Source organism: Globicephala melas, chromosome 21 (assembly GCF_963455315.2).
Source record: "Globicephala melas chromosome 21, mGloMel1.2, whole genome shotgun sequence".
Taxonomy (NCBI): Eukaryota; Metazoa; Chordata; class Mammalia; order Artiodactyla; family Delphinidae; genus Globicephala; species Globicephala melas.
In genome coordinates, this window is record NC_083334.1 from 21836537 (window position 1) to 21863987 (window position 27451).

General features: G+C 38.8%; 1 protein-coding gene across 3 annotated transcripts in view; it reads left to right on the top strand.

Moving 5' to 3' along the window:
- The window catches only part of ERI1 (exoribonuclease 1), a 118387-nt gene that overhangs the window by 11664 nt on the left and 79272 nt on the right, over positions 1–27451 (top strand). The window contains exons 4-8 of one of the 3 annotated variants that reach the window (XR_009560556.2): positions 182–265; positions 1585–1694; positions 3910–4024; positions 8066–8367; positions 10863–10953. Coding sequence is in view for 2 of the 3 variants with exons in the window: in XM_070044631.1 (XP_069900732.1) it covers positions 182–265; positions 1585–1694; positions 3910–4024; positions 8066–8308 (552 nt within the window). In the remaining variant the exon portion in view is untranslated. Of the gene's footprint in view, positions 1–181; positions 266–1584; positions 1695–3909; positions 4025–8065; positions 8932–10862; positions 10954–27451 lie in introns of those variants that run through there. The other 2 variants (XM_070044631.1, XM_030832316.3) reach the window with 2 other exon arrangements.

Sequence of the window (27451 nt, forward strand, 5' to 3'; positions counted from 1 at the left end):
ATTAGAGTACTTTGGGAATAGGGCATTATCCTTAAATTGTTAAAACTCTAGACAGGTCTGTGCCTTGAGCCATCTATAAGATTACAGCCTTATGTGGCTGACATAGTCACGTTATGTATCATGTATCTTAAGTCATAGAAAATACTTCAAAATACTTTAACTTGCTGTCCTTCCCTTGTAGGAAGATACGTTTCAGCAGTATGTGAGACCAGAGATTAACACACAGCTTTCTGACTTCTGCATCAATCTAACTGGAATTACTCAGGTTATAATTCTGTGTTCCTTTTTCTAGAGTTTGAAAGAAGTTTTGAAATTAGGGATTTATTTCATAGTTTAAAAAAATTATTGTTGTAAATAATTAAATGTGATACTTTCCTAGCTTGGTAAAGATCTTTTGTATTGTAATATTTAAAAAATAGAAAAGCACATTTTACAGCTGGTAAGTTTTTTTTAGCCTTTCCTTTTAAGGAGTTGTAATCATTTCATTTGTATGGAGCATTAGTGAAGGAAATGTTAGTTACCATGTTGAACTTGGAGATGAAGTTTTAAAATGTATCTGTTACAACCTGATTTTATATATAGCTTAATTTTTTTTAGGCCTCTGATTTTTGGTTGTATTCTAATGTGGTAGGCCCTTTGTTGATTTATTTAGTTCCTTTATTCATTCATTCAACAAATATTTGAGGGCCTGCTATAATATTCAATATTGGCCAAGCTACGGTGGATACAAAGATGGTCAAGGCAATCTCTCTCCTCAGCTCACTTAACAATCTGTAAGTTGGGGACAGACAGAAAAAAACACTGGTCACAGTATGGTTAGGAAGACTGACAGTCAGTGTTTCATTAGGGTGTCATGGGCATCTGTAGAAAGACCTCCTTCTGACAGAGGGAAGGGAGGGCTGTCCTGGGCAAAACTCAAGTTGGTGAACTTGGGCCGAGTCAATGATAGGTAAATAGGTGGGAAAGAATGACTGGGCAGGCATTTCAGGTGTGAAGGGCAAAACTGTAAGTGGTTCGGGATGGTTCAGGTGTATTATGGGCTAGTGAGAAAATGGTCGCAAATAAAGCTGAAGTGATAGAGGCGAGCTAGATCATGAAGGGTCTTGTGTGTCTTTTTGTCTGGAAGACCTTGGGGAGTGTTTGGAGGGTTTTAAGTATGCGAGTGATGTGATGGATCATTCAGATGTGTAATATGTTCTGGATGTGAGCTTCGAGATAGGGAAACCAGTGTAGAGGGCTGTGGTTTTCAGCTGAGGAGAGATTTCCCTTTTCTCCCCTCTGGAGAAGCAGTAAGCCACTAGGTTGAGGCCTGAAAAAAGAGAACCCCTGAGGATGATCTTAAATCTTAATCTGGGGAGGGTTTTATACTTCAGTTGAAAGCAGTCCCTAATACTTGGCTATAAACAATTTTTAACTGTCTTAAAAATGGAATTTTAGGTGAATCTTAGCCTAGGAAACCATGAAGAGTTTAAAAGATCATAGTTAAGACTTTCTCCTACTGTTTCTTTCCCTCCAGTGTTTGTTTCTGGGTAGGACTACATGTAACTACCCAGATTTTTATATATTTTACTTTCATATCCTCAGGATCAGGTAGACAAAGCGGATACCTTCCCTCAGGTACTGAAAAAAGTCATTGACTGGATGAAATTGAAGGAATTAGGAACAAAGTATAAATATTCCATATTAACAGATGGGTAAGTATTAAGGAAATTTATCTTTTTTAATCTACTTTTTAAGATTAAAGATGTCCTAACTCATCCAACTTTTAGAATAACCACAAAAAATATTATTTACTAAAGGAGTCCCCACAACAGACAGTAGCTTTTCTTTTACATTCTTATTCCTGGTTAAATTTTAAGTCCTAGATGTCAGAGAGAGGAGGGAAAGCAGAGATAACAGTCTGATCCAGTGCTAGAAGAAGATTAAATATTAATGTATAAAACTTAAATGACTTTACTGAAACGCTGTTTTTATCAGGACACTTCCTTGCTCAAGAAAGTCCAGACTCTTCAGTCTGGCTTTCAAGGCTCTGTTGTCTAATCCCACCCTGCCCATGTAGCCTAATCCTCCTGCCGTTTTTCTTTTTTAATCCAGTCAGGCTGGCCCATGAACCACACGGTTTATCCTTCCTCTCTGTACCCATACAGCTTTCCTCTCTGCTGGAAGGTTCTCTTCCTTGACTCTTCTTTATTATTACCCAGAGCCTACCTCATATTTTATTTTGGACACTACAACTCACATTGACCTTTTTCTTGAAGCCTTACAGCCTCTGATATGTCCCATTCATGTTGGCATCTGACTAAATACTCTGATGTCTAAACTTCATGTGTGTAAGACTTAGGTTTGCAAGGAGATCAGAGCAAGGATTTTTGCTACTTGGTAGTCTTTCATATTGCTTACTGTAGTGCTGAGCTCAAAATTATGCTCCAGAAGCATTAGTTAAATGAAAAGCCAAGTGGGGAGATGAGAGAGATTAAAACAGGATTAACAGCATTGTGCTGAGCCACCTCCTATACCCTATGCTATTAAGGTTGAAGAAGAAAGTCCTAATGAACTTGTTTCAAATTGTGGACAAAAGCTGAGGTGTCACCTAAGTGAAGGGTTTAGAGGCCCTCAGGTGCAGTAGGAGAAGAGCATTGAATTTAGGCCTATCATAATTGTGCTTAAAAATGGAAGTTTGGGAAAATGTTGATGGGCCTCTTTAGAAACCTGTTCCTGATTTTCAACATGAATGAGCAGTGTTCGTGCTAAAGTACACAGGTGTTTCTGTCATAACGTGGTGTGTGCAATTCTGTAAAAAACCTCACATTGTGGGACAGATCATTCAAAATCTGTGCAATTTTGTAACCAGAGGACTAACAAAAACAATAATTGATACCCCCAGAAATAATTTGGACAGCCCAGGCAAGCTTCCTGGGGTCTGTAGAAGGCACCTCAGAGGATGTTACAAAGGCACAGAAGCCAGAGGATTGTGGGGGCAGGTGCTTGTTTTTAATTTTCTTAAAAGTACTCCTGTTGCTGGCACAGCGGCCGAGTTGAGAGCTTTTTCTTTCCTGCTGAAGGTTATAATTTCTACTGCTGCAATTCTGACTCCCTTTGCCAAGGAAAAACCACATATAAGGCAACATAACTTCTACATGATACAGCCAGGATTCTCCTACTTAACTACATAGGTTGATTCGTGTTGTAGAAACATGCTGTGGCAGAGCAAATTGCATTCTAACTACTTGATATCAGCTACGTTTGTTTCTCTCAAGTATTTTGTTCATTTGTTTGTGTTTTTTGTTTTATTTCAAAGCATACCCTCAAGGAACTTCCTAATGTGATAAACTTGGCATTAAAAGTAAGCTGAGCGGTTATTTTAGAGTTGTAAAAAAAAAAAAAACTCAACAAGATAGAGGTGTGCCTAGGTAATCTGAACCATAAAAATGGTCAAGATGAGCCCAATAAGAATTAGACAGTTTGTCAAAAAAAATTTAATATATCCAACTTCCACTTTCCTTTTTTTAAAATTTTTTTTGCGGTACGCGGGCCTCTCACTGTTGTGGCCTCTCCCGTTGTGGAGCACAGGCTCTGGACGCGCAGGCTCAGCGGCCATGGCTTACGGGCCCAGCCGCTCCGCGGTATGTGGGATCTTCCCAGACCCGGGCACGAACTCATGTCCCCCTGCATCAGCAGGCGGACTCTCAACCACTGCGCCACCAGGGAAGCCTCCCACTTTGCTTTTTAAAGTTTGTTTTTGAATTATCATTTTGGAGGAAGAGAAGTTAATTTTCTAAGCTTGATGTTACGTGTGAATATAAGAAAGGTGATATCTAAATAAAAACAAATAGAATGACTTAAAATCCTCATTTTTAAGAATGGTATAGCATTTATTTAATCCAGATTTTTTTCCTCTTTTGATTTAAGTTCATGGGATATGAGTAAGTTCCTGAACATTCAGTGCCAGCTAAGCAGGCTCAGATATCCACCTTTTGCCAAAAAGTGGATCAATATTCGAAAGTCATATGGAAACTTTTACAAGGTAAGATTTCTATATTGATTATACTGCTCTTGATAAATTTATTATATTTTGCATGTACATAAAGTTATGATTTACTAGGTACTTTTCACAGAAAAAGGTCATATAATTAGTTGTTATTCTTCAGATTCCAAATAGTTATGTTCATGTGAGTTTAGAAAAATAAGCTATATTCCTCACTCAGCCTGTTACTTAAATAGGGTAACTATATATGTATGATCTTCAGTAACAGAGGTTTGAAACTGTAGGGGTATTCAATATATGGATTGTTTGTGGAACAAATGCTCCCCACTGATTTTTCATTCTAATTTTATCAAAGTTAATACGTGTGTGTAGTGTAAATTTTTAAAAATAATATTGCAAGTCTCATAACAAATGGCAGTCTTCCACCATGGCCCTCACCAGTACTGGTTCCTATTCTCCCAAACACTTTTAACTTTTTAAAGTTGTTTCTTCTCATATTAACTTTCCTGTTTCCGGATTATATATTTATGCTATTTCTTGAATTTTCAGTCTGAGGTATCTATTGAGTTCCTGCAATGCAAAGTGAAGGTTCAGCACCATTAAACAGCTACCATTCATTTTTCCCCAGATTTAATAATTGACTTCTTTAGTTGTTTTCTTATGCTGTTACTCTCCATTCAAACTGTAAATCACTTTTCAGTACTCAAAACACTCAGGTGGTGTGTCAATTTTTCTTTTTTCTTTTTTTTCCTTTTTTACCTTGGAGACTAGCTTTCTGGAACCTTTAATCCTGTTCTAATCTGAGCTGTTCTTCAGGCTTCTTCAAAAATCATCCTAGAAGATTTCCTTTGCTTCTCTATCACATGTTAGATCTTGGGTCATCTTTTTCCCTTTACAACCGCATTTTGGTGAAGCACATCCTTTCCTGAGAAAAGGTGCTTTTCTCTCAAAACATTTTTTTTTGTTTTTTTGTTTAGCATTTTAAAATTGAGAACTATGTGTACAGAAAAGTGGATTTTGACAGATTGATTTTAGAGTGAAATCCCTTGTAAATTCCACCCACTTAACCCTCTTCCTTCCTCCTAGAGCTCCTGTAATCCATACTTTCATGGGGATAATTTTCTTGTTTTTCCTTACAGCTTTATTTTTTAATTATTATTTTTATACATCTTTATTGGAGTATAATTGCTTCACAGTGCTGTGTTAGTTTCTGTTGTACAGCAAAGTCAATCAGCCATATGCATACATATGTCCCCATATCCCCTCCCTCTTGAGCCTCCCTCCCACCCTTCCTTATAGCTTTAATATTTATATGTTGATCTTTATAGCATATGGTTTAGTTTTGCCTGGTTTTGAAAATGATATAATTAGCATCATACTGGCTGTATTGTTTATTTTGCTTTTTTCCTCAACATTATATTTGAGATTTATCCTTCTTGTATATATAGCTGAAGTTCATTTATTTTACTGCTGTGTAGTATTCCATTGTGTTGGTTTATCTACTTTGGGTAGTTTTTGGTTTGGGGCTTTTTATGAACAGTGGTGCTATAAACATTCCTGTGCATATCTTCTGGTGCCTTGCATGCTCATTTCTCCAGAGTATAAGCCTAGGAGTTGAATTGCTGGGTTATAGAATATGTACCACATTGAGATTACTTGATAATGCAAAAATTGTTTTCCAAAGTGGTTGTACCAGTTGGCACTCTCACAAGAAGAGTGTGTGATCTACTATTGCTCCACGTCTTTGCCAGCATCTGGTATTGCCAGTCATTTAAAATGTTTGTAAGTGTGGTGGATGTGTGATGACATCTCATTGAGGTTCTGATTTGCATTTGCCTAATTACTCATGCAACTGAGCTCCTTTTCCTATGTTATTAGTCATTTGGATTTCTTTCCTTTGATTATATTTGGTAAATATTTTTTCCTTTTTTGTGGATTTTTCACTAATTTTGTGATTTCTTAAAAAAAGTTGGTTATGAAAAATTACAAACATATACAAAAGTAGACAGATAACAATGAACTCTCATGACTCAGTTTCAACAGTTATTAACTCATGACCAACCTTGTTTCATCTATAACCATACCCACTTTACCTTTTCCTTATTATTTTGAAGAAGATCTTAAACATTATTTCATTTGCTTTGTAAACATTTCATTATGTAACCCCCAAAAGATGACTCTTTTAGAAAACATAACCACCACACCATTATCACACCTAAAAAAATTAACAGTAATTCCTTAATGTTATCAAATCATCATAAATATCATAAATATTTTGTTTTCTTTTACCCTTTGTGTGTTGAATGAGGATCAGTTGGGTGACATTTGCAGTTGGGTGACATGTCTCGTAAGTTTAAAATTTTTTAAAATTATTTTTTAAAATAAATTTTATTTATTTTGGATGCGTTGGGTCTTCGTTGCTGTGTGTGGGCTTTCTCTAGTTGCGGGGAGCAGGCTTCTCATTGCAGTCGCCTCTCTTGTTGCGGGGCATGGGCTCTAGGCACGTGGGCTTCAGTAGTTGTGGTGCGTGGGCTTCAGTAGTTGTGGCTTGCGGGCTCTAGAGCCCAGGCTCAGTGGTTGTGGCGCATGGGCTTAGTTGCTCCGCGGCATGTGGGAACCTCCCGGACCAGGGCTCGAGCTTATGTTCCCCGCACTGGCAGGCAGATTCTTAACCACTGCGCCACCAGCGAAGCCCTAAGTTTTTAAATTTATAAATTCCTTTCCCGCCTCCTTTTTCCTTTTAGCAGTTGTTTTTTTTTCCCCCCCCTCTAACATGAGCCATTTGTCCTATAGTTTCCCATAGTCTGGATTTTGCTTGTTGTATCCTGTGATATAGTTGCAAATGTGCCTCTGTCCTCTGAATTTCATATAAATTTGTAGGGGCTGATCAGCTTTAGATTCTTTTCATGCTACAACTCCCAGGTGGTAATGCTTTCTTATGTAAGGGGTCTTTCTCCAACCTTTAACTTAGAGGAATAATTTACTTATTCTAAGGATAATTATTAACAATTACTAAAACCATAAAAGAATTTTCAGGTCTGCATAAAAACATCTACAGCTCATAGTACATTAGAGTGATCAGAAAGTTTTAGATACGTTAAGGCAGAATTGCCAGTGCTTTTTTGAGTAGAGAATTACATTTTTCTGTGGATCTGTTTATATTGGTCAGTTTCTTAGGCTGCTCTTTTCTGGGTGGTTTCCCCCCTTTGTACTAGATACCAATTATAATGCTGATTAGTAGTGTAAGTTGAGGAAACTTACATTTTCCTTTTTAAAAATTTTCTTCTCCTCTTCCCATTTGTATATTACATTCTTTGGAGAAATGTCTATTCAAGTTCTTTAAATCAAGTTGTTTGCTTTTTTTGTTGTTGAGTTTTAGGAATTCTTTGTATATTCTAGATGGTAATCCCTTTCCATGTATGTGATTTGCAAATATTTTCTTCCATTCTGTGGGCCGCCTTTTCACTCTCTTGATAGTGTCCTTTGATAGATAAAAGTTATAAACTTTGTCAGTCAAGTAAAATAATACATTACAGAAAAATACCGTGCCAAAAAACTGGTTTGGGTTAAATTTAGATGTTCAAAACAACGCATTTCCTTTCATAAATTATTTGTTAAGTTATAAAACTGCAAACTTTTTAGATGTTTTAAGGATTCCATCTGTTTATATGTATTTTTTTTTTTTTTTGCGGTACGCGGGCCTCTCACTGTTGTGGCCTCTCCCGTTGCGGAGCAACAAGCTCCGGACGCGCAGGCTTAGCGGCCATGGCTCACGGGCACAGCCGCTCCACGGCATGTGGGATCTTCCCAGACCGGGGCACGAACCCGTGTCCCCTGCATCGGCAGGCGGACTCTCAACCACTGCACCACCAGGAAAGCCCTATATGTATTTTTATCTAAAACTCTAAGATCATTTTTTTAAAGCTCTGAAGGTTTATTTATTTGCTTCATTTGACCCGAGAGTATTTGCCCTTTGCCTAACTTTATTTAGCTATTACTGTTCATTTTCAGCTTATTTTTCCACTTCACTATGACTTATAGAATACTAAAGAATTACTTACTGAGCTGTTTATTTTTCAGGTTCCTAGAAGCCAAACCAAGCTGACAATAATGCTTGAAAAACTCGGAATGGATTACGATGGGCGGCCTCACAGTGGTCTTGATGACTCTAAGAACATCGCCCGAATAGCAGTTAGAATGCTGCAGGATGGGTGTGAACTCCGGGTTAATGAGAAGATGCATGCAGGGCAGCTAATGAGTGTGTCCTCTTCACTACCAATAGAGGGCACTCCAGCGCCACAAATGCCGCATTCCAGAAAATAACAGCATTTTTGCGCTTTTGCCCGTGGATCATTCACTCTAACTGGAGCTGCTACAAAGAGGTAGCAGATGAATACTTATTGAATTAGTCCTGCAGTGCAAAATTTAAGCACCTTAATCATTTAAAATCTTGTTACAGTTATAGATATATGCATATGTATGTGAACAGATTCTGTGGGGAGGGCATATTGAATTCTTTGTTGAATTCTTTGTCACCAGCACTTTTGATATGAGCAGTATTTGTTACACAGTAACAGTTCCTGCTTAGAACTGAATTTTATAATTTAAGGTGTCCAAGATGTGTTCCTTTTGGTTTTAAAATACAGAGGTTTATTGGCTCCCCCCTTGAATGTCATACCTTATTGATGTTAAAATATATAATGTGTTTCTACATTAACACATCATTAGATCAGATCATTTCTTAAAATGCAGAAAAGATTGGAAAGGTGGGCCTTATCTAGCCTTTGGGTTTTAAGAATGTCAGTGTCCTTTTGATTTTTGAAATGTATATGTGAAGGTCAGTTGTGAGTGGTGAATTTCATAAAGTACTTGGTACACATATCTGCCTTTGTTTTTTTTTTAATTTATAATTGGAAGATTCATGATAGATTATAGGGTCTGATTAAAAATTCAGTTACTAATGAGGTTAATGGAAATTCAAAAGAAAATACCATTTAAAGGAATATAAGGGCTACAGCTTGAACTTTATAATACATAGATAAATCATTGGGATTTTTTGGATTCGGTTTTTTGGTTCCCCTCCCCCTTGTGACATATATCTATCTGTCTTGTTTCTTAAGTCTAAGAGACCATGCTTTGAATTAGATTTAAAATTAAAAGTCACCACTTAATTTTGCATTTGTATTCAACATTATGAGTGAGGTCAGTAAAGTCGAATAATGCTTTCTACCATATCTTACATTTCTATTACTAAAAACTGATTTTACACAGTGACCACTAAATGTTGAATAGTTAATTCTTAACTAATACTAAAAACAAAAATGTGTTTATGGAGTTGAGAAAGTAAAACTCTCCTTATCTAGAAGCTAAAAATACATGTTTTCAGAATTGGATTTCCCCCTATAGCTTTCCTAGAACAATTTCATTAACATTGTTTGCTTCTTTTCGTTTACTTCCTAATAGTAATTGTGATGCTACTTTATTTTAATGATTTATACATTATAAGCAAATGAATTTTATAGAGGTCTTCCAACCCTGGTGCATAGGAGAAAATTAGGCATTTTTCTTGGTATGAGAATTCTCCACACAATGCTGTAGCTTTTTTTTTTTTTTTTGCGGTACGTGGGCCTCTCACCGTTGTGGCCTCTCCCGCTGTGGAGCAGAGGCTCCGGACGCGCAGGCTCAGCAGCCGTGGCTCACGGGCCCAGCTGCTCCGCGGCATGTGGGATCCTCCCGGACCAGGGCACCAACCCGTGTCCCCTGCATTGGCAGGCGGACTTTCAACCACTGCGCCACCAGGGAAGCCCAGTGCTGTAGCTTTTTAACTTAAAAGAATGAATTTCTGCCTTTGAGCAGTAGTTATAGAATCAGCATAATAAAAAAATAAGTGGATAACAGAAGGCACAAGGGTGGACAAAATACACATTATAGTAAAACAAGGACATCTAGATGTTTTAGGTTTAAACAGGAAACTCTTGGGGTGAAATAGGTATATGCTAAGATTTTTGTGAATCCCAGATAGCACCATACAATATACCATAAAGTATTACTGGACGTTTTAAAGCATTTCCTTCAAATCCTTACAGAGGTACTGTGCCAGGGCCAAGTAGTAGAAAATAGGAAATCACTAGTGAGGTGTGGATGCTGGGCAGTCCACTCACACTCCCTAGGCGACTTTTTCACATAGCCACCTCGCCACAGAATTCAAATTCATGCTGCAGCAAAGCTGGAATCCTCTCTCACCAGCTTCCAGGGTTGCTCACAAGAGGTAAAAACTGCAAGTGGGAAATCTGACTATGGCAAGGAACCACTACATTGCCCTCCTCCTTTATTTTGTTTTTAAGTCAAGCTGCTAATCTTTTTGCCTGTTTTTCTTTTTGCCAAGTACCCAAGTGCAAACAAGCTCATTTTATATTTCTTTTTAAGACCTTCAACATTATAAGCTCTCAGTATCCTTTTGGCTCAACCAAATATTTTATTTGGTGATGCTTTACTGTCCTGATACATTTTTTAAACTTTACTGAGGAATAATTGATAAATATAATGTATATGTTTAAGTATAAATGTAGTGATTTGATGCACATTGTGGAATGGTACCAAGATCAATTGACACCTCACCTCATTTAGTTAGCTTTTTTTTTTTTTGATGGTGAGAATGCTTGAGGTCTACTCTCAGCAATTTTCAGGTATACAGTACGGTACTATTAACCATAGTCATAATGCTGTATGTTACATCCTCAGAAAATATTCTTTGTATACCTGAAAATGTGTATCCTTTGACCTTTGTTGCCCCATTCTGCCGTCCCCAGCCGTTGGCAACCGTCGTTCTATTCTCTGTTTCTATGAAATTGGTGCTTTTTTTTTTTTCTTTTTCTAGATTCCACCTATAAGTGATACCATACAGTGTTTGTTTTCTCCGTCTGGCTTATTTCACTTAAACCTCCAGGTCATCCACATTGTCACAAATGGTAGGACTTCCTTCTTTTTTATGGCTGAATAACATTCCTCTGTGTGTGTATGTGTTTGTGTACAATTTTTGTTCAAGGTATTTTTTGAGTTCCCTTTTGACTTCTCCTTTGAGCCATTAGTTGCTCAGAAGTGTGTTGTATAATTTCCACATATTTGTGGACTTCCTAGCTTTCCTCCTGTTATTGATTTCTAGTTTCATACCATCGTGGTCAGAAAAGATACTTGATATGATTTCAGCCATCTTAAATTTGTTGAGACTGTTTTTATGACCTGTGATCTATCCTGAGAATGTTCTTTGTGTGCTTGAGAAGAATATGTACAATTGTACCTCAGAGATAGTGCAGGTTCGGTTCCAGACCACTACAGTAAAGCGACTATCACAGTAACGTGAGTCACATGAATTTTTTGGTATATTTACAGTATACTGTAGTCTATTAAGTGTGTAATAGTATTATGTCTTAAAAAATGTATATACCTTAATTAAAAAATACGTTATTGCTGAAAAATGCTAACCATCATCTGAACCTTCAGCGAGTCATAACCTTTCTGCTGGTGGAGGGTCTTTCCTTGATGCTGATGGCTGCTGACTGATCAGGGTGGTGGCTGCTGAAGGCTGGGGTGGCCGAGACAATTTCTTATAATAAGACAGTGATGAGGTTCATCACACCGATCGACTCTGCCTTTCACAAATGATTTCTCTGTAGCATGCAGTGCTGTTTGACAGCATTTTACCCACCTTTCAAAACTGGAGTCAGTCCTCTCAAACCCTGACACTGCTTTATCAACTAATCTTATGTAATATTCTAAATCCTCTGTTGTCATTTCAACAGTCTTCACAACATCTTCACCAGGAGTAGGTTCCTTCTCAAGAAACCACTTTCTTTGCTCATCCATAAGAAGCAACTTCCCATCCATTGGTTTTATCATGAGGTTTCAGCAGTTCATTCACATCTTCAGGCTCCACTTCTAGTTCTCTTGCTATTTCCACCATATCAGCAGTTACTTTCTCCACTGAAGTCTTGAACCTCTCAAAGTCATCCATGAGGGTTGGAGTCAACTTCTTACAAACTCCTGTGAATGTTGATATTTTGACCTATTCCCATGAATCACAGATGTTCTTAATGGCATCTAGAATGGTGAATCATTTCCAGAAGGCTTTCAGTTGACTTTGCCCAGAGCCATCAGAGGAATCCGTATCTATTGCGGCTGTATGCTTAGGAAATGTATTTCTTAAAGAATAAGACTTGAAAGTCAAAATATTCCTTGATTCATAAGCTGCAGAATGGATGTTGTGTCAGTAGGCATGAAGACAACGTGGATCTTACTGTACATCTCCATCAGAGGTCTTGGGTGACCAGGTAGGTGCACTGTCAATGAGCAGTAATATTTTGAAAGAAATCTTTTTTTCTGAGTAGTAGGTCTCAACAGTGGGCTTAAAATATTCAGGAAACCATGTTGTAAACATGTGCTGTCTTCTAGGCTTTGTTGTTCCATTTATAGAGCACAGGCGGAATAGGTTATCATCATTCTTGAGGTCCCTAGGGTTTTTGGGATGGTAAGTGAGCTTTGGCTTCAGCTTTAAGTGACCAGCTGCATTAGCCCCTAACAAGGGAGTCAGCCTGCCCTTTGAAGCCAGGCATTGACTTCTCCTCTCTAGCTGTCAAAGTCCTAGGTGGCATTTTCTAATAGAAGGTGGTTTTGTCTACATTGAAAATCTGTTGTTCAGTATAGCTACCTTCATTAATTACCTTAGCTGGATCCTCTGGATAACTTGCTGCAGCTTCTATATCTGCACTTGTTTCACTGTACACTTTGATGTTATGGAGATGGCTTCTTTCCTTAAACCTCATGACCCAACCTCTGCTGGCTTCACACTTTTCCTTTGCAACTTCCTCATCTCTCTCAGCCTTCATAGAATTGAAGAGAGTTAGGGCCTTATTTTGGATTATGCTTTGGCCTAAGGGAATGTTGTGGCTAGTTTCATCTATCGGACCGCTAAAACTTAAACAACAATAAAACTTATAATTCATGTGTTCACTGGAGTAGCACTTTTAATTTCCTTCAAGAACTTTTCCTTTGCACTCACAACTTGGCTGACTGTTTGGTGCAAGAGGCCTAGCTTTTGGCCTATCGCGGCCTGTGACATAACTTTTTCACTAAACTTAATCATCTCTAGCTTTTGATTTAAAGTAAGAGATGTGTGACTCCTCCTTTCACTTGAACACTTATAAGCCATTATAGGGTTATTAATTGTCCTAATTTCAATATTGTTGTGTTTCAGGGAATAGAGAGGCCCAAAGAGAGGGAGAGAGATGGGAACAGCTGGTTGGTGGAGCAGTCAGAACACACATAACACTTATTAAGTTCGCTGTCTTATATGGGTACAGTTTGTGTGCTTCAAAACAATTACTGTAGTAATATCAAAGATCACTGATCACAGATCACTGTAACAAATATAATAACAATGAAAAAATTTGAAATATTGCAAGAATTACCAAAATATGACTCAGAGACACAAAGTGAGCAAATGCTGTTGGAATAATAGCACCAATAGATTTGTCTAACACAGGGTTATTAGAAACCTTCAGTTTGTAAAAAGTGCAGTACCTGTGAGACACAGTAAAGCAAAATGCAACAAAATGAGGTATGCCTGTATTCTGCTGCTGTTGGATGGAATGTTCTGTATATGTATGCACTAGGTCCATTTGATTAAAGTGTCATTCAGGTCCATTATTTTCTTACTGGTTTTCTGTCTGAATGATCTATCCATTGTTGAAAGTGGGATATTGAAGTCCTCTACTATTATTGCATTGCTGTGTATTTTTGCCTTCAGGTCTGTTAATAATTGTTTAGTATATTTAGGTGTTCCAGTATTGGGTACGTACATATTTACAATTGTTATATCCTGTTGAAGTTAATTCAGACATCTTTATTGTTGTATAGTGACCTTCTTTGTCTTTTGTTACAGCTTTTGAGTTAGTCTATTTTGTTTGATATAATTATAGCTACTCTTGCTCTCTTTTGTTTTCCATTTTAATGGAATCTTTTTCCATACCTTTACTTTCAGCCTATGAGTGTCCTTATAGCTTAAGTGAGTCTCTTGTAGTGAGCATATAATTAGGTCTTGTTTTTGTATCTATTCAGCCACTCTACGTCTTAATTGTAAAAACCATTTACATTTAGAGTACTTATTGATAGGTAAGAACTCATCTCCATTTTGTTCATTGCTTTCTGATTGTTTTGTAATTCCTTTGTTCCTCTCTTTATGTTTGTCTTTGTGAATTGATGACTTTTTGTAGTGGTATGCTTTGGTTCTTTTCGCTTTATCGTTTATGTATCTTTTATAGGTTTTTTTTTTAACATTTTTATTGGAGTATAATTGCTTTACAATGGTGTGTTAGTTTCTGCTTTATAACAAAGTGAATCAGCTATACATATACATATATCCCCATATCTCTTCCCTCTTGCGTCTCCCTCCTTCCCACCCTCCCTATCCCACCCCTCTAGGTGGTCACAACAAGCTGATCTCCCTGTGCTATGCGGCTGCTTCCCACTAGCTATCAGTTTTACATTTGGTAGTGTACATATGTCCGGGCCACTCTCTCACTTTGTCCCAGCTTACCCTTCCCCCTCCCCCATGTCCTCAAGTCCATTCTCTTAGTAGGTCTGCGTCTTTATTCCCATCTTGCCCCTAGGTTCTTCATGACCTTTTTTTTTTTTTTTAAGATTCCATATATATGTGTGAGCATATGGTATTTGTTTTTCTCTTTCTGACTTACTTCACTCTGTATGACAGACTCTAGGTCCATCCACCTCACTACAAATAACTCAATTTCATTTCTTTTTATGGCTGAGTAATATTCCATTGTATATATGTGCCACGTCTTCTTTATCCATTCTATGTTATAGGTTTTTGCTTTATAATTACCATAAGGCTTTCATTATATAATTGATCCTTGAACAACACAGGTTTGAACTGTGTGGGTCCAGTTACAAGTGATTTTTTTTCAATAGTAAATGTTACAGTACATCACAGTCTGCATTTGGTCGAATCCACAGATGTGAAATGGTGGATACAGAGGAACCAAGTATATGGAGGACCAACTGTAGTTACAGAATTTCAATTACACGGAGGGTCAGCAACCGTAACTCCTGTGTTGTTCAAGGGTCACCTGTGTATCTTATGGGTATAGTAGTCTATTTTAGGCAAGCTGATAACAGCTGCACTTAATTGCATAAAAACGTCTTCACATTTACTTGCCCCACCTACACATTTTATGTTGTTGATGTTCCATTTTACATCTTTTTGTATTGTGTATCCATTAACAAAGTATTGTAGCTATAGTTATTTTTAACAGTTTTATATCTTAATCTATATGCTAGAGTCCAAACTGATCTACACACCACCATTGCAGTATTAGAGTATTTTGAATTTGAGTATATGTTTACCTTTACCAGTGAACTTTATATTTTTTATATGTTTTAGTGTTCGCAATTAGCACCCTTTCATTTCAGCTTGAAGAACTCCCTTTAGCATTTATTGTAAGGCTGGCCTAGTGGTGATAAATCCCTGTTTTTGTTTGGGCAAGTGTGTATCTCTCCTTAGTTTCTGAAGAACAGCTTGGCTGGTAAAGTGTTCTTGGTTGACAGTTTTTTCTTTTAGCACTTTGAATTTATTATCCCTCTCCTTTCTAACCTATGAGGTGTCTGCTGAGAGGTCTGATAATACCTTATTAGGATTCCCTTGTATATAATAAGTTTTTTCTTGCTTTCAAAATTTTCTCTTTTTCTTTGATTTTTGAGATCTCTATTATAGAGTTCTTTGGGTTGAATCTGTTTAGGGATCTCTGAAGCTTTATGTATCTGCATGGCCATATCTCTCTCCAGATCTGGGAAGTTTTCAGTCATTGTTTCTTTAAATAAGTTGTCTGTCCCTTTCTCTCTTCTTTTTGGACTCCTATAGTACAAATGTTGTTTCACTTGATGATGTACCATAATTCCCATAAACTGTCTTCACTCTTTTTCATTCTAATTTCTTTTTTATCCTCTGGATAATAGTAAGAGATCTGTCTTAAGTTTGCAGATTCTTTCTTCTGCCTGCCTGAGCCTGCTGTTGAAGCTCTATGGATTTTTCATTTCATTCACTGTCTTCTGCAGCTTCAAAATTTCTGTTTATTTCTTTTCTATGATTTCTTTTTGTTGAACTTTCCATTTTGTTCATGCATTGCTTTACTGAGTTCACTGAGTTGTCTATCTGTGTTCTCTTGAATCTTGCTAAACTTCCTTAAAATGATTGTTTTGAATCTTTATTTCAGGTAACTCACAGATCTTCAGTTTTCAGGGGTGTCAGTTACTGAAAAATTACTGTGTTCCTTTGGTGGTGTCATGTTTCCTTGCTTTTTCATGTTTCTGATGGCTTTGCTTTGGTGTCTGTGCACTGAGGGAGCAGTCACCTTTTCCAGTTTTTTTGGCCTGGCTTCTGTGGGAAAGACCTTCACCTGAAGTTGGTTGTGCAGGCACCAACTGGGTGGGATGCAGCATCTTGGGTTCCTGGGAGAGCACAGTGGTGTAGTCTCTGTGTAGCTCTGTTAGCAGAAGTCAGCTGTGGTGCAGACTGATGGGATCTTCTGTGGCCAAGGCTGCCGAGGTCCTGTGGTGGCTGGGGCTGTTGGGATCCTCAGAGGTGAAGATTGCTGGGGTCATCCTGTTCTCTCTCTTTTTTTTTTTCCCATGGAAGAAAGTTCTAGCCAAGGGGCTACCTCTTGGCATTTGATCTGGCATGCTGGCACTCAGATTAGTAGTGGAGTAGAGTCTTGGGGTCAGACACATGTGGAACTACTGCAGTGCCTGGGTCCTCAGGCCCAGGTGCATCTGTAGGGTCTGTGGCGCTGGTATCTAAAGTGCAGGTGTGTGCACATATCCTGTGGAACCAAGGTCTGGGTCTCTGGGGCTCATCTCAGTGACTCAGACAGGATTGGGGGAGAGATACAGAAGCAGCACAGGCCCTGAGATGATGGGGTGCAGTGGTGGCTTGGGTCCAGGGAGCAGAGTGCAGTAGCAGCTGGGAACAGTGGGTCAAAAGCCCAACTCTGGCCCCAGGGGACAGTCTCAGAATAGCAGCGGCATGTCCCTGGTGGAGGCCTGTTAAAGCCATGTGTCCGGGACCCAGTGGGGGGGGGGTGGGACAGTTGCTGAGCAGCAGGAGCTTGACCTCTGTGATGACGGGTCAGAGCTGTGATGTGGGGTGGGGGCAGAAACAGCAACAGACATCCCAGAAATGGTGGGACAGAGTCGTGACTGGGAGCTGAGAGCCGGGTGCAGAGCTGTGGCAGCCCTAGTTTGTATATGGCAAGGCCCTGTGGCATCCGATCTTGGAGAGTGGGGCACAGCAACAGCTGGGTTCCCTGGGGGCAGCTCTCACCGCAGTGCCAGCCCCAGGAGCCGATGCAGTGGGGGGCACTCCAGACAGCGCTGGCGAAGACTCTGTAGCAACTGCTGCAGATGTCCACGGCAGGGAGGCTCGCTGGGGTTCTCCTGCTCTCCTTTTCCCCATGGGGTGAAAGTCCTTCGAGGGCCTCCTTCCTGGAGCCAAGCTGCTCTGAGCTGAGAGATGAGGGGACGCAGCTAAAATGTTCCCTTCACTTTTCTGTGAGGTCATCCTTGGTTTTTGAGCTCTACAGGGTTTTCGCTGCTGCTTTGTTGTAGTCCAGAGCTTTCTCTGTTTTAAGGAAACATAGCTTTCCCTGTTTTTGTCGATTTGTAATTGATTTATTGTTTTCCTGGGGGAGATGAGTGGGAGCACCTTCTAGCCCTCTATCTTACTCATGCCGCCACCCCGTTTTTAATTGCTCTGTTGAGGCTCTGCCCTCCTCTCCAATGTGATATGCCTTGTATCATATGGGCTTTTTGGGGGGATTTTGTTGAGACTAATCTTGCCTATTCTGATGAGATGATCTTAAACATCAAGAGTACTGTTTTGGATTTTTGTTGTGGTCTGTTGTTTTTAAAGTATTCAATACTGCTAATTCTTGCAAGGAAATGCGTATTCTCTTTTTTTTTTTTTTTTTTGCGGTACGCGGGCCTCTCACTGTTGTGGCCTCTCCCGTTGTGGAGCACAGGCTCCGGACGCGCAGGCTCAGCGGCCATGGCTCACTGGCCCAGCCGCTCCGTGGCATGTGGGATCTTCCCGGATTGGGGCACGAACCCTCATCCCCTGCATCGGCAGGTGGTCTCTCAACCACTGCGCCACCAGGGAAGCCCGGAAAATGCTTATTCTTAAGCTTTTATGCTGTTTAGTATTCCAGAAAATCAACAGTATTAGGAATATTTTATTGTCAGTTTTTGTTTTCTATTAATGATATTATTGTAATATATACTATATACTAGAATGTTAATATTTTAAAATAATTATTATTTACAAACAACTATTTGTTTTTTTCCCTAATCATTAGCTATGTTGATTTCTTGCTCTCTGTTTTTCACTTATGGTTACATACTGACATACTGGGTTTCTGCTGTATTATTTCAAATCCACAATCTTTAGAACCAGCTGAGGTGTATGTGGGAGCACTGTATTTTGTCTGTGTTTATTTTGTGTTCTTTTAGATAATATACTTCAAAACACTTGCTGTGAAAAATCTTTTTCCTGAAGTTTTTCTTTTGCCTGAAGATAGACCTGTTTAACCTGCTTCCCAGGGGTAGGTTTCTACCTGGATTGAAGTAAAAAACTACGGAATCACTAACATGGTACCTATTAGAAGGGAGACTGTATCTTTGAAGAGTAGTTTAAATGGTCAGTTTTTAAAGACAGGACTGATTGACTTGCTCTCTTTAGTACCTCATAATGAATATTACCCCCAACCTGATCATGCAAAACAGAGTAATTTGAAGGCAAGGGAGAGCGCTGGTCGTAAAATTACTGAGGAGACGAGGAAGCAGGGTGGTCACAATCCGCGCATGTTTGGCATGGGCTGTGGGTGGAGTCACCAAAGACACTCCCAGCTTCTTGTTTGAGCGTGCCTGTGTATGCTGCAGAAGCCTGATAGGAGGTATTGTATTTTGAAGGAAGGCTTTCAGTTTCTAAGCCACTGTGGAGTATAAGCTCCTTGAGAGCAGGGACTTTGACTTCTGCATCTTTGATTGCACTGTGACATCTACAATGGTGCGTGAGTCCAAAAATGTTCTGCACATAACTGAGTCCAGTGTTAATAAGTGAATGACAGCATTAAATATCCTTTTTCTATTATACTTAGAAGTTTCCTCTTCTGTGCCACAGACCGAACCCGTATTTCAGAACTGCCTGCCCCCACAAACTTCCAAAGCCCATCAACTTACTAAGTTTACTGTGGAGCAGGGGTCAGCAAACTACCAACCCCTGGGCCAGTGTGGCCCACTGCCTATTTTTGTATGGCCTTCGAACTAAGTATAGTTTTTACATTTCTAAATGGTTGAAAAAAATCAAAAGAGTAAGTATTGGGTAGCGTGAAAATTATATGGAATTCAACTTTAAGTAAAGTTTTACTGGAACACAGCTACCATGTTCATTTGTTTGCATGTTATCTCTGACTGCTTTTGTGCTACAATAGTGGAAGTGAGTAGTTGCAGTGGAGGCCACCTAGCCAGCAAGGCTGAGAATATTACTACCTAGCCCTTTGCAGAAAAAGTTCACTTACTCTTACCCCTACCCCTTGATCTAGAGCAATATGTAAGTTCCATCAATAAATAAGTTAACTGTGGTAAATGATCGCCTAGAGCTGGATGTCCAGGTATAATAAGAATTGTACCTGATTTTGAACGCTGTGAAAGCACGTTCATCCATGTTTAGCAAGAAGCCTGCAGGCTATGCATTATCACTTCCATTTTACAGATGGAAAAATTGAGGTACAGAGAGGTTGACTTGCCAAAGTTTACATAGTGGGAGTTTGAGACTTAGGGAGTCTGCCTTGAGCCTTTGCACTCTACCATTTTGCTATGCCACCTCCTGTTATAGACTTCAGCTCCCTTGATATTCTAAGAACAGATAGGTTGTCCTACATTGTGTGAACATCTTTCTGCAGTTTGGGTTTTTTTTTTTTTTTTGGCGGCGCTGCACGGCATGTGGGATCTTAGTTCCCTGACCAGAGATTGAACTGGTGCCTCCTGCAGTGGAAGTGTGGAATCTTAACCACTGGACCACCAGAGAAGTCCGTCCCCCAGCTGCAGTTTAAATTAGACATTTCCAGTGTCTGATTGTACTAAATATTACATACCAGGAAAGAATTTGAAGTTCATTCTTCGGATGGAACAAATATACAAAATACTGTTCACAGATGACAAGCTTGGAAGGCTTGTTGGGGATGAGGGTCAGTGAGGAAGGGAAAGGATTTATGTTTATAATTTTTCCCATTATTCTGGAGGCAAAGACTATAATGAGTCTGTAATGAGACATAGTGGTCAGAGGGCTTCAGCTTGGCTGATGAGGGGGCTGAAGGTGGAGGTGGTGGTTTTATGGATTCTGTGTCAAGACTTGTGTAAGAGGCTGATGATTGTGAGGCTTTAAGCTAGATCTGCTTTTGGACTGCTAAATGAGTATACTCAAGGAAATTTTCCTTAGATTTCTTTAGAATGAATGCTAGTAAATCATTGTGTCATATAGTATGATTCTTTAGGGTCATTAATTCATGCAGTATGATTCTTTAGGGTGAATACCAATAAATCAGAAAGTCACGTAGTATGATCACTACCAGTTTAGAATACTAATTCTTTTTTCCCCTGTTGAACAAGAGGACGTGGGAGAAAGCATATGATTTCCCATAGAGCTGGTGATGGCAGATGAGTTGGAGGTTGGACTTTCCCCTTCACGTGTCCATTCTTGCTTGTTGACCCTGCTCCTTCGAACATCAGGCTGCTTTCCCTTTGGATTTGTTTTTGTCAGTGGGACCATGATTATCACAGTCACATAGGCTTGAAACCTTGGAATTACTTGTGGTTCCCCCTCCCCTTTTAGCAAATTGTCGTTTGATTATTTTCCAGTCACAATATCCTTATCCCAGTCTCTGCTTCCATCCTAGTTCCGCAGACTGTTGCTAAAATTTAACTGACTCTTCTCTCTTCCTACATTCTACTGTCATAAAAAAAGCTCTCTAAAATGTCTCACGGTGATCTCAGAAACCTTCACATTTCTCGTGAGATAAGAGCCAGCTCTTCATTGGCATTTAAGACCCTCCACAGTCTGGTTTCTAGCTACCTTCCAATTTTTATAGCAGCCATCTGTTCTGGGCTAATCACTGTTCCCATCATTGTCATACCTGCATCACATGTACACCATCCTATTTCTTTTTTTTTGAATTTTATTTATTTTTTTATACAGCAGGTTCTTATTAGTTATCCATTTTATACATATTAGTGTATATATGTCTATCCCAATCTCCCAATTCATCACACCACCACCCATCCCCCATTACTTTCCCCCCTTGGTGTCCATACGTTTGTTCTCTACATCTGTGTCTCTATTTCTGCTCTGCAAACCAGTTCATCTGTACCATTTTTCTAGGTTCCACATATATACGTTAATATACAATATTTGTTTTTCTCTTTCTGACTTACTTCACTCTGTATGACAGTCTCTAGATCCATCCACATCTCTACACATGACCCAATCTCATTCCTTTTTATGACTGAGTAATATTCCATTGTATATATGTACCACATCTTCTTTACCCATTCGTCTGTCGATGGGCATTTAGGTTGCTTCCATGACCTGGCTATTGTAAATAGTGCTGCAATGAACATTGGGGTGCGTGTGTCATTTTAAATTTTATTTATTTATTTATTTATTTATGGCTGTGTTGGGTCTTCATTTCTGTGCGAGGGCTTTCTCTAGTTGCAGTGAGTGGGGGCCACTCTTCATCACGGTGCGCGGGCCTCTCACTGTCGCGGCCTCTCTTGCTGCGGAGCACAAGCTCCAAATACGCAGGCTCAGTAGTTGTGGTTCACGGCCCTAGTGCTCCACGACATGTGGGATCTTCCCAGGCCAGGGCTCGAACCCGTGTCCCCTGCATTGGCAGGCAGGTTCTCAACCACTGCGCCACCAAGGAAGCCCGCATGTGTCGTTTTGAATTATGGTTTTCTCTGGGTATGTGCCCAGTAGTGGGATTGCTGGGTCATATGGTAATTCTATTTTTAGTTTTTTAAGGAACCTCCATACTGTTCTCCATAGTGGCTGTATCAATTTACATTCCCACCAGCAGTGCAAGAGGGTTCCCTTTTCTCCACACCCTCTCTAGCATTTGTTGTTTGTAGATTTTCTGATGATGCCCATTCTAACTGGTGTGAGGTGATACCTCATTGTAGTTTTGATTTGCATTTCTCTAATAATTAGTGATGTTGAGCAACTTTTCATGTGCTTCTTGGCCATCTGTATGTCTTCTTTGGAGAAATGTCTATTTAGGTCTTCTGCCCAGTTTTGGATTGGGTTGTTTTTTTAATATTGAGCTGCATGAGCTGTTTATATATTTTTGAGATTAATCCTTTGTCCATTGATTCGTTTGCAAATATTTTGTCCCATTCTGAGGGTTACACCGTCCTATTTCTGCCCCCACGAAGTTAGCCCATCAATCTTGTTCTCTTGATTCTGTTTTTTTGTTGTTGTTTTTTGTTTTTTTTAAGACCTAATTTGATTCCAGCCCTCTCCTTCCCAGACCACCCTGACCTTTGGCAATAACTCCATCTATTCGTTCATTTCAGTTTCATCATAGCCATTGGACCCTTAATTTGTGCTACACAGATTCATATTTATCTCAGTGTTTTTTCTGTTTCATAAGGGATGCTCAGTTGAAAATAATTAGTGGTGGTAAAATATATTCCATGAAATTTCATTCCATGAAATCAGTACCTTTTCCTGAAACTGCAAAGAGAGAGTTTAAGTCTTGTCTAGTCTCTGGTCAAGAAGTTATTGCTTGGGCAGAGTTATGGATAAGAGCTGTTCCCTTTCCTCTTACAGTGTGCCATAAATCAGTTTTTAGGGCCTTTGACTCAATAGCAGGAATGTTTAATCCCTCTGTATGCTTGGCTTTCCCTCTAGATGCCAGGAAAAGCAAACAAATGCTAAGCTCTCCTTCTTAGTTGTTCACTCTATGCACTGGTGATAAAAAATCTGCTCCAAATATCCTTGGCCTTGAAAAGATCATTGCTAACCTTTTCCGTCTAGAACAGTGATTTGCAAACTTTTTTGCACAAGTACTCCCTAATAGTTTTTTAGAAATCGTCTTAAAAGGAAACTGTTCCTTCGTACATTTAAAGCTGTGCCTAAGTTTAAATACTGGCAAAGGATAGAATTTCCAGCATAGTATAAATATTGACATTTTAAAACAAAACATTGCTCTTTCACATATACCCAGTGGAGGCAAAATATCATAGAAATTTAATACCATCAACCATATAAAAGATACATAAAGATATTGAAAATTTTACATCTTTCCTTTTTCTCCTTGAACTTGTATTTCATTGCAATTTCCCCACAGAATTTTATCCTAATATAATACAACATAATGCCTAGATGGGATACAAAAAATCTAATTGTGAAAATGCAGGGTCATGTTATTACAATTATAATGAAAGAAAAAAAGTACATTTTAGTCTGTATCGTCACACAGAGGACAAAAGTAAAAGTAGTGAAATTTATTGTACTAACTGACCGACCATTCACTGAACCGAGCAAGTCCCCAGTGATCACAAGGCAGTCACTTTCTTTTGCGGGGAAGGCCTGCCGTGCACGGCATGCAGAATCTTAGTTCCCCGACCCGTGATTGAACCCAGTCCCTTGGCAGTGAAAGTGTGGCGTCCTCACCGCTGGACCGCCAGGGAATTCTTGGTAGTCGCTTTCTAACCACCACCAGCACATGCCTTCCCTGGAGAAGCTTAAACGTTTGGGAATAGGGGCCTGGACTGGAGGATGGGGCCAAGTCCATTAGATCAGATTCTCATATTCTTCGAGTTCGTTGACATACGATTTTACTATATATTTTTACACCCCAAAGTAATATTGATCATACTGTCATACATCTTTGACAAAAAAAAAGTATGTAAATTAACATTCTAAAATTTATTTATTGTGACCTTAAGGCTGTGCTAAATTTCTTCTATACTGAGTTGTTAAAATTATTTTACATAATTGATCAAAACATATTTAAAATTTTGATACTTTTTAATAATGAAATGTGAAATTGTTGAAAGTCCTCTTTTTTAATTTTTTTTTTTGCGGTACGCGGGCCTCTCACTGTTGTGGCCTCTCCTGTTGTGGAGCACAGGCTCCGGACACCCAGGCTCAGCGGCCATGGCTCACGGGCCCAGCTGCTCCGCGACATGTGGGATCTTCCCGGACCGGGTCACGAACCCTTGTCCCCTGCATCTGCAGGCAGACTCTCAACCACTGCGCCACCAGGGAAGCCCTGAAAGTCCTCTTTTAATGAGAGTAATTTTCTGATTAGTTTATCCCTGGATAAATGTGACATTGCTAGAATGAAAGAGGGCTGAATGTCAGTTCTGTTTCTGTCCTTCATTTCTATGTAAATGCTGAACAACAGCCCCTAAATAAAGAAATGGGTGTGGAAGTAGCTTTATTGAAACCATTTTACTCAGCTCTTTAAATTCCATGCCAAAGATCACATTGTGTTTTTAATCATCCTTCAACTGACAATATGATTAGTTTTTTGTTCTTTTTTTGTTGAAAACAGAGAATTGGTAGCTCTAACTTTTAGAATTGCTTGTTACTTAGAGTTATTCATTCTCAAATTTGGGGGCATAAACCCAAACAGCTTTACCAAGACTATCAATTGATTATTAATCATACCCGTTACTCTTTCACTTAGAAAAACTTCATTTAATCCTGCTGGAAAATCCAACCTGTTACTTTCAAAACACCTTTTCAGAAATATTTTTTGATACAGTTAGTTCTTTAAATATAGTTTTACCATAATATATATTTCATTAAGTATATAATTCATTCAAAACCTTTGAGCCACAGGTTTAATCATTCAATTTATGTTAAATGTCTACCATATAATGAAATCAAGTCAAATATCCACCATTTCATCATTAAATCAGATAACCAAATCATATTTCCTTTCTGTCAGAAAAAGTCTGACTTGACAGTTCAAATGTTGTGTTAAAGAATTTTGAAGAATATTATAAAACTTATTAAAAACATCATAGAACACCTTTTGTAAGAGATACTAAAAGCAATCAAGGTGTAAAATCCATAAACTTCACATATATTTTTTAAAAACGATGTAACTCAATATACAATTTCTCATTATTTAACTTTTAACAAGTCACAATCCTCTATTAAGTAAAATTATAAGTTATTAGGAAGGAAGTAGGTTGACAAGGCAAGATAATCTTTCAATAAAGGTATGTGCATATATTGAACTAGTGTGTTTGGCTTTTGGTAGAATTAGGAATCAAAAAATAACGTTAATTTTATTAGGATCAGATTTTTCTATAGAATGTTCTATAGGGTACTAAAAACTAGCTGGTGTGGCAGCTAGAATCTAATTTATTTTCTGTTACTAGGTGGTGGACAATATTAATCATTTCATAAAATTCAATAAATTGAGATTTGACTATTTAGAATATGTATTTCATGATATGATCATGAAAAGTTGTCTGTAGGTTTTATTCAACGCATCATGAAAATTCTGGTAGTCCTGAAAAATATCCCAAGTTATAATTAAAATAATCAGCATTACTAAACTATTCCTGTTTTTCTGTTCAAAGGTACTTTTTTAGGGGGTCAGTGATTGTTCTAAGGATGAATATTTTAAATAGTAAAGTACTCATGAGAAAAGCTGTTTGTAGCATTCAATGTCTCTTACAGGTACTTCTTGCTTTGCTGGTAGGGTTTCCATCAAGAGTGATCTGTTTCTTCCTTGGCATGAATCTGGAAATGGAAGTAGCCAACTTGTTAAAGAAAAATCAGCATTACTTCCATAGTACCCCACTTTACCACGTATCCAGATTTTGAACATCTTAACAATTCCCCAAATATCTCGTCTCTAAATCTCCCTTAACAGAAATATAGAACAGGGAACATTAGGCAGCCCCAAGGACTGACACTAGTGGACCCTGAAGCCCTGAATGCCTCAGGGCAGTGCAACCTAGCGTGAGCTGGAAGGTGAGTAGTGTGCCTTTAGTGTATAGAATGGAAGAAACATTGTGGATACAGTATTTTGTTGTGTTTTAGATTGCTCAGTTTGAGGGAAAGTTGTGTACAAAAGGTAAAGATGTGGAGGAAGTTCCCTTTAAAATTACCCTTTTGCTCAGGGATCCCTTGAAAGGGCCTGAGGGCCCCTCATAGGGTTAGACATACCCCATATGAACACTCTGGTCCAGAGTGTTGAAGATTTCTGTTCTTATTTCCATATGTTCATAAAATGTTTTCATCAGTGACATTGTGCTTTTATTTTTTTTTTGAGTTCCCGTTTGATGAAAGTTCTTATTTAGGACTTCCTTAGTGAGCACTGAGAAAACTGGATTAGTCTTTCGTAGGGGAGTGTAAAACAAACTAACCTGCCCCTTCCTCATTACTGTCATAAAGCTTATCCTTCAACCGGGCAACACTAAGCCTTTTGAGTTCCCTTTATCAGATAATGTCAGGAACACCTGGGTTATAGCATTCTTTCCACCTAAGTCTAGTGCTTATTCAGTCCGGAGCTGTGTTGAAACTGCATACATACAAGGCATAATGTTAAGAAACAGTTTTCAGTGCAGACAGCTGAAACACAATCACTCACTCTGCTGAGTGTTTTGGTGATTACACTGCCCTTCTGCTCGCTTGCTTAAAATGTGTAAAGAGCACTGCAGGGAACAATGACCGTGACTTTTGTTCATTCTCTGTGTGTAGTGAGAAAAATGTGGCAACTCCAAATAGTAACTTAATGATGATTCAGGAAAGACAGGTAAAATAAAATAAATAAACCTTAAGTCATAAAACTTGCATTAAATCCTACATTCCTTATACAGGCAACTTCCTTGTGTTCTACCAATAGTGTTTGCGGAGGAGAGAAGGAAGGGGAGCTTTAAAAAAGTGAATCTAGTAAAAGTCCATCTAATAATTTCAAACATTCTTATAAGGGATTTTTTGCACAAATATTTGGATTTAATGGTGCACAATAAGAATCTTATGCTGTTTTAGATAACACAGTTCTTTATTTTTGAGAAAGTTTATTAATCCATTCAAAGACCACACTCTTACAAAAGACTTTTTATGGGCTTACTGAGTAAAGTCATTTATTCCAAGGCTCTATTTGACTGTCAGGATTGGGATGAAAATTTCCTACTTTTTTTTTTAATTAATTAATTTATTTTTGGCTGCGTTGGGTCTTTGTTGCTGTGCGCGGGCTTTCTCTAGTTGTGGCAAGCGGGGGCTACTCTTCATTGTGGTGCATGGGCTTCTCATTGCGGTGGCTACTCTTGTTGCGGAGCACGGGCTCTAGGCGCATGGGCTCAGTAGTTGTGGCT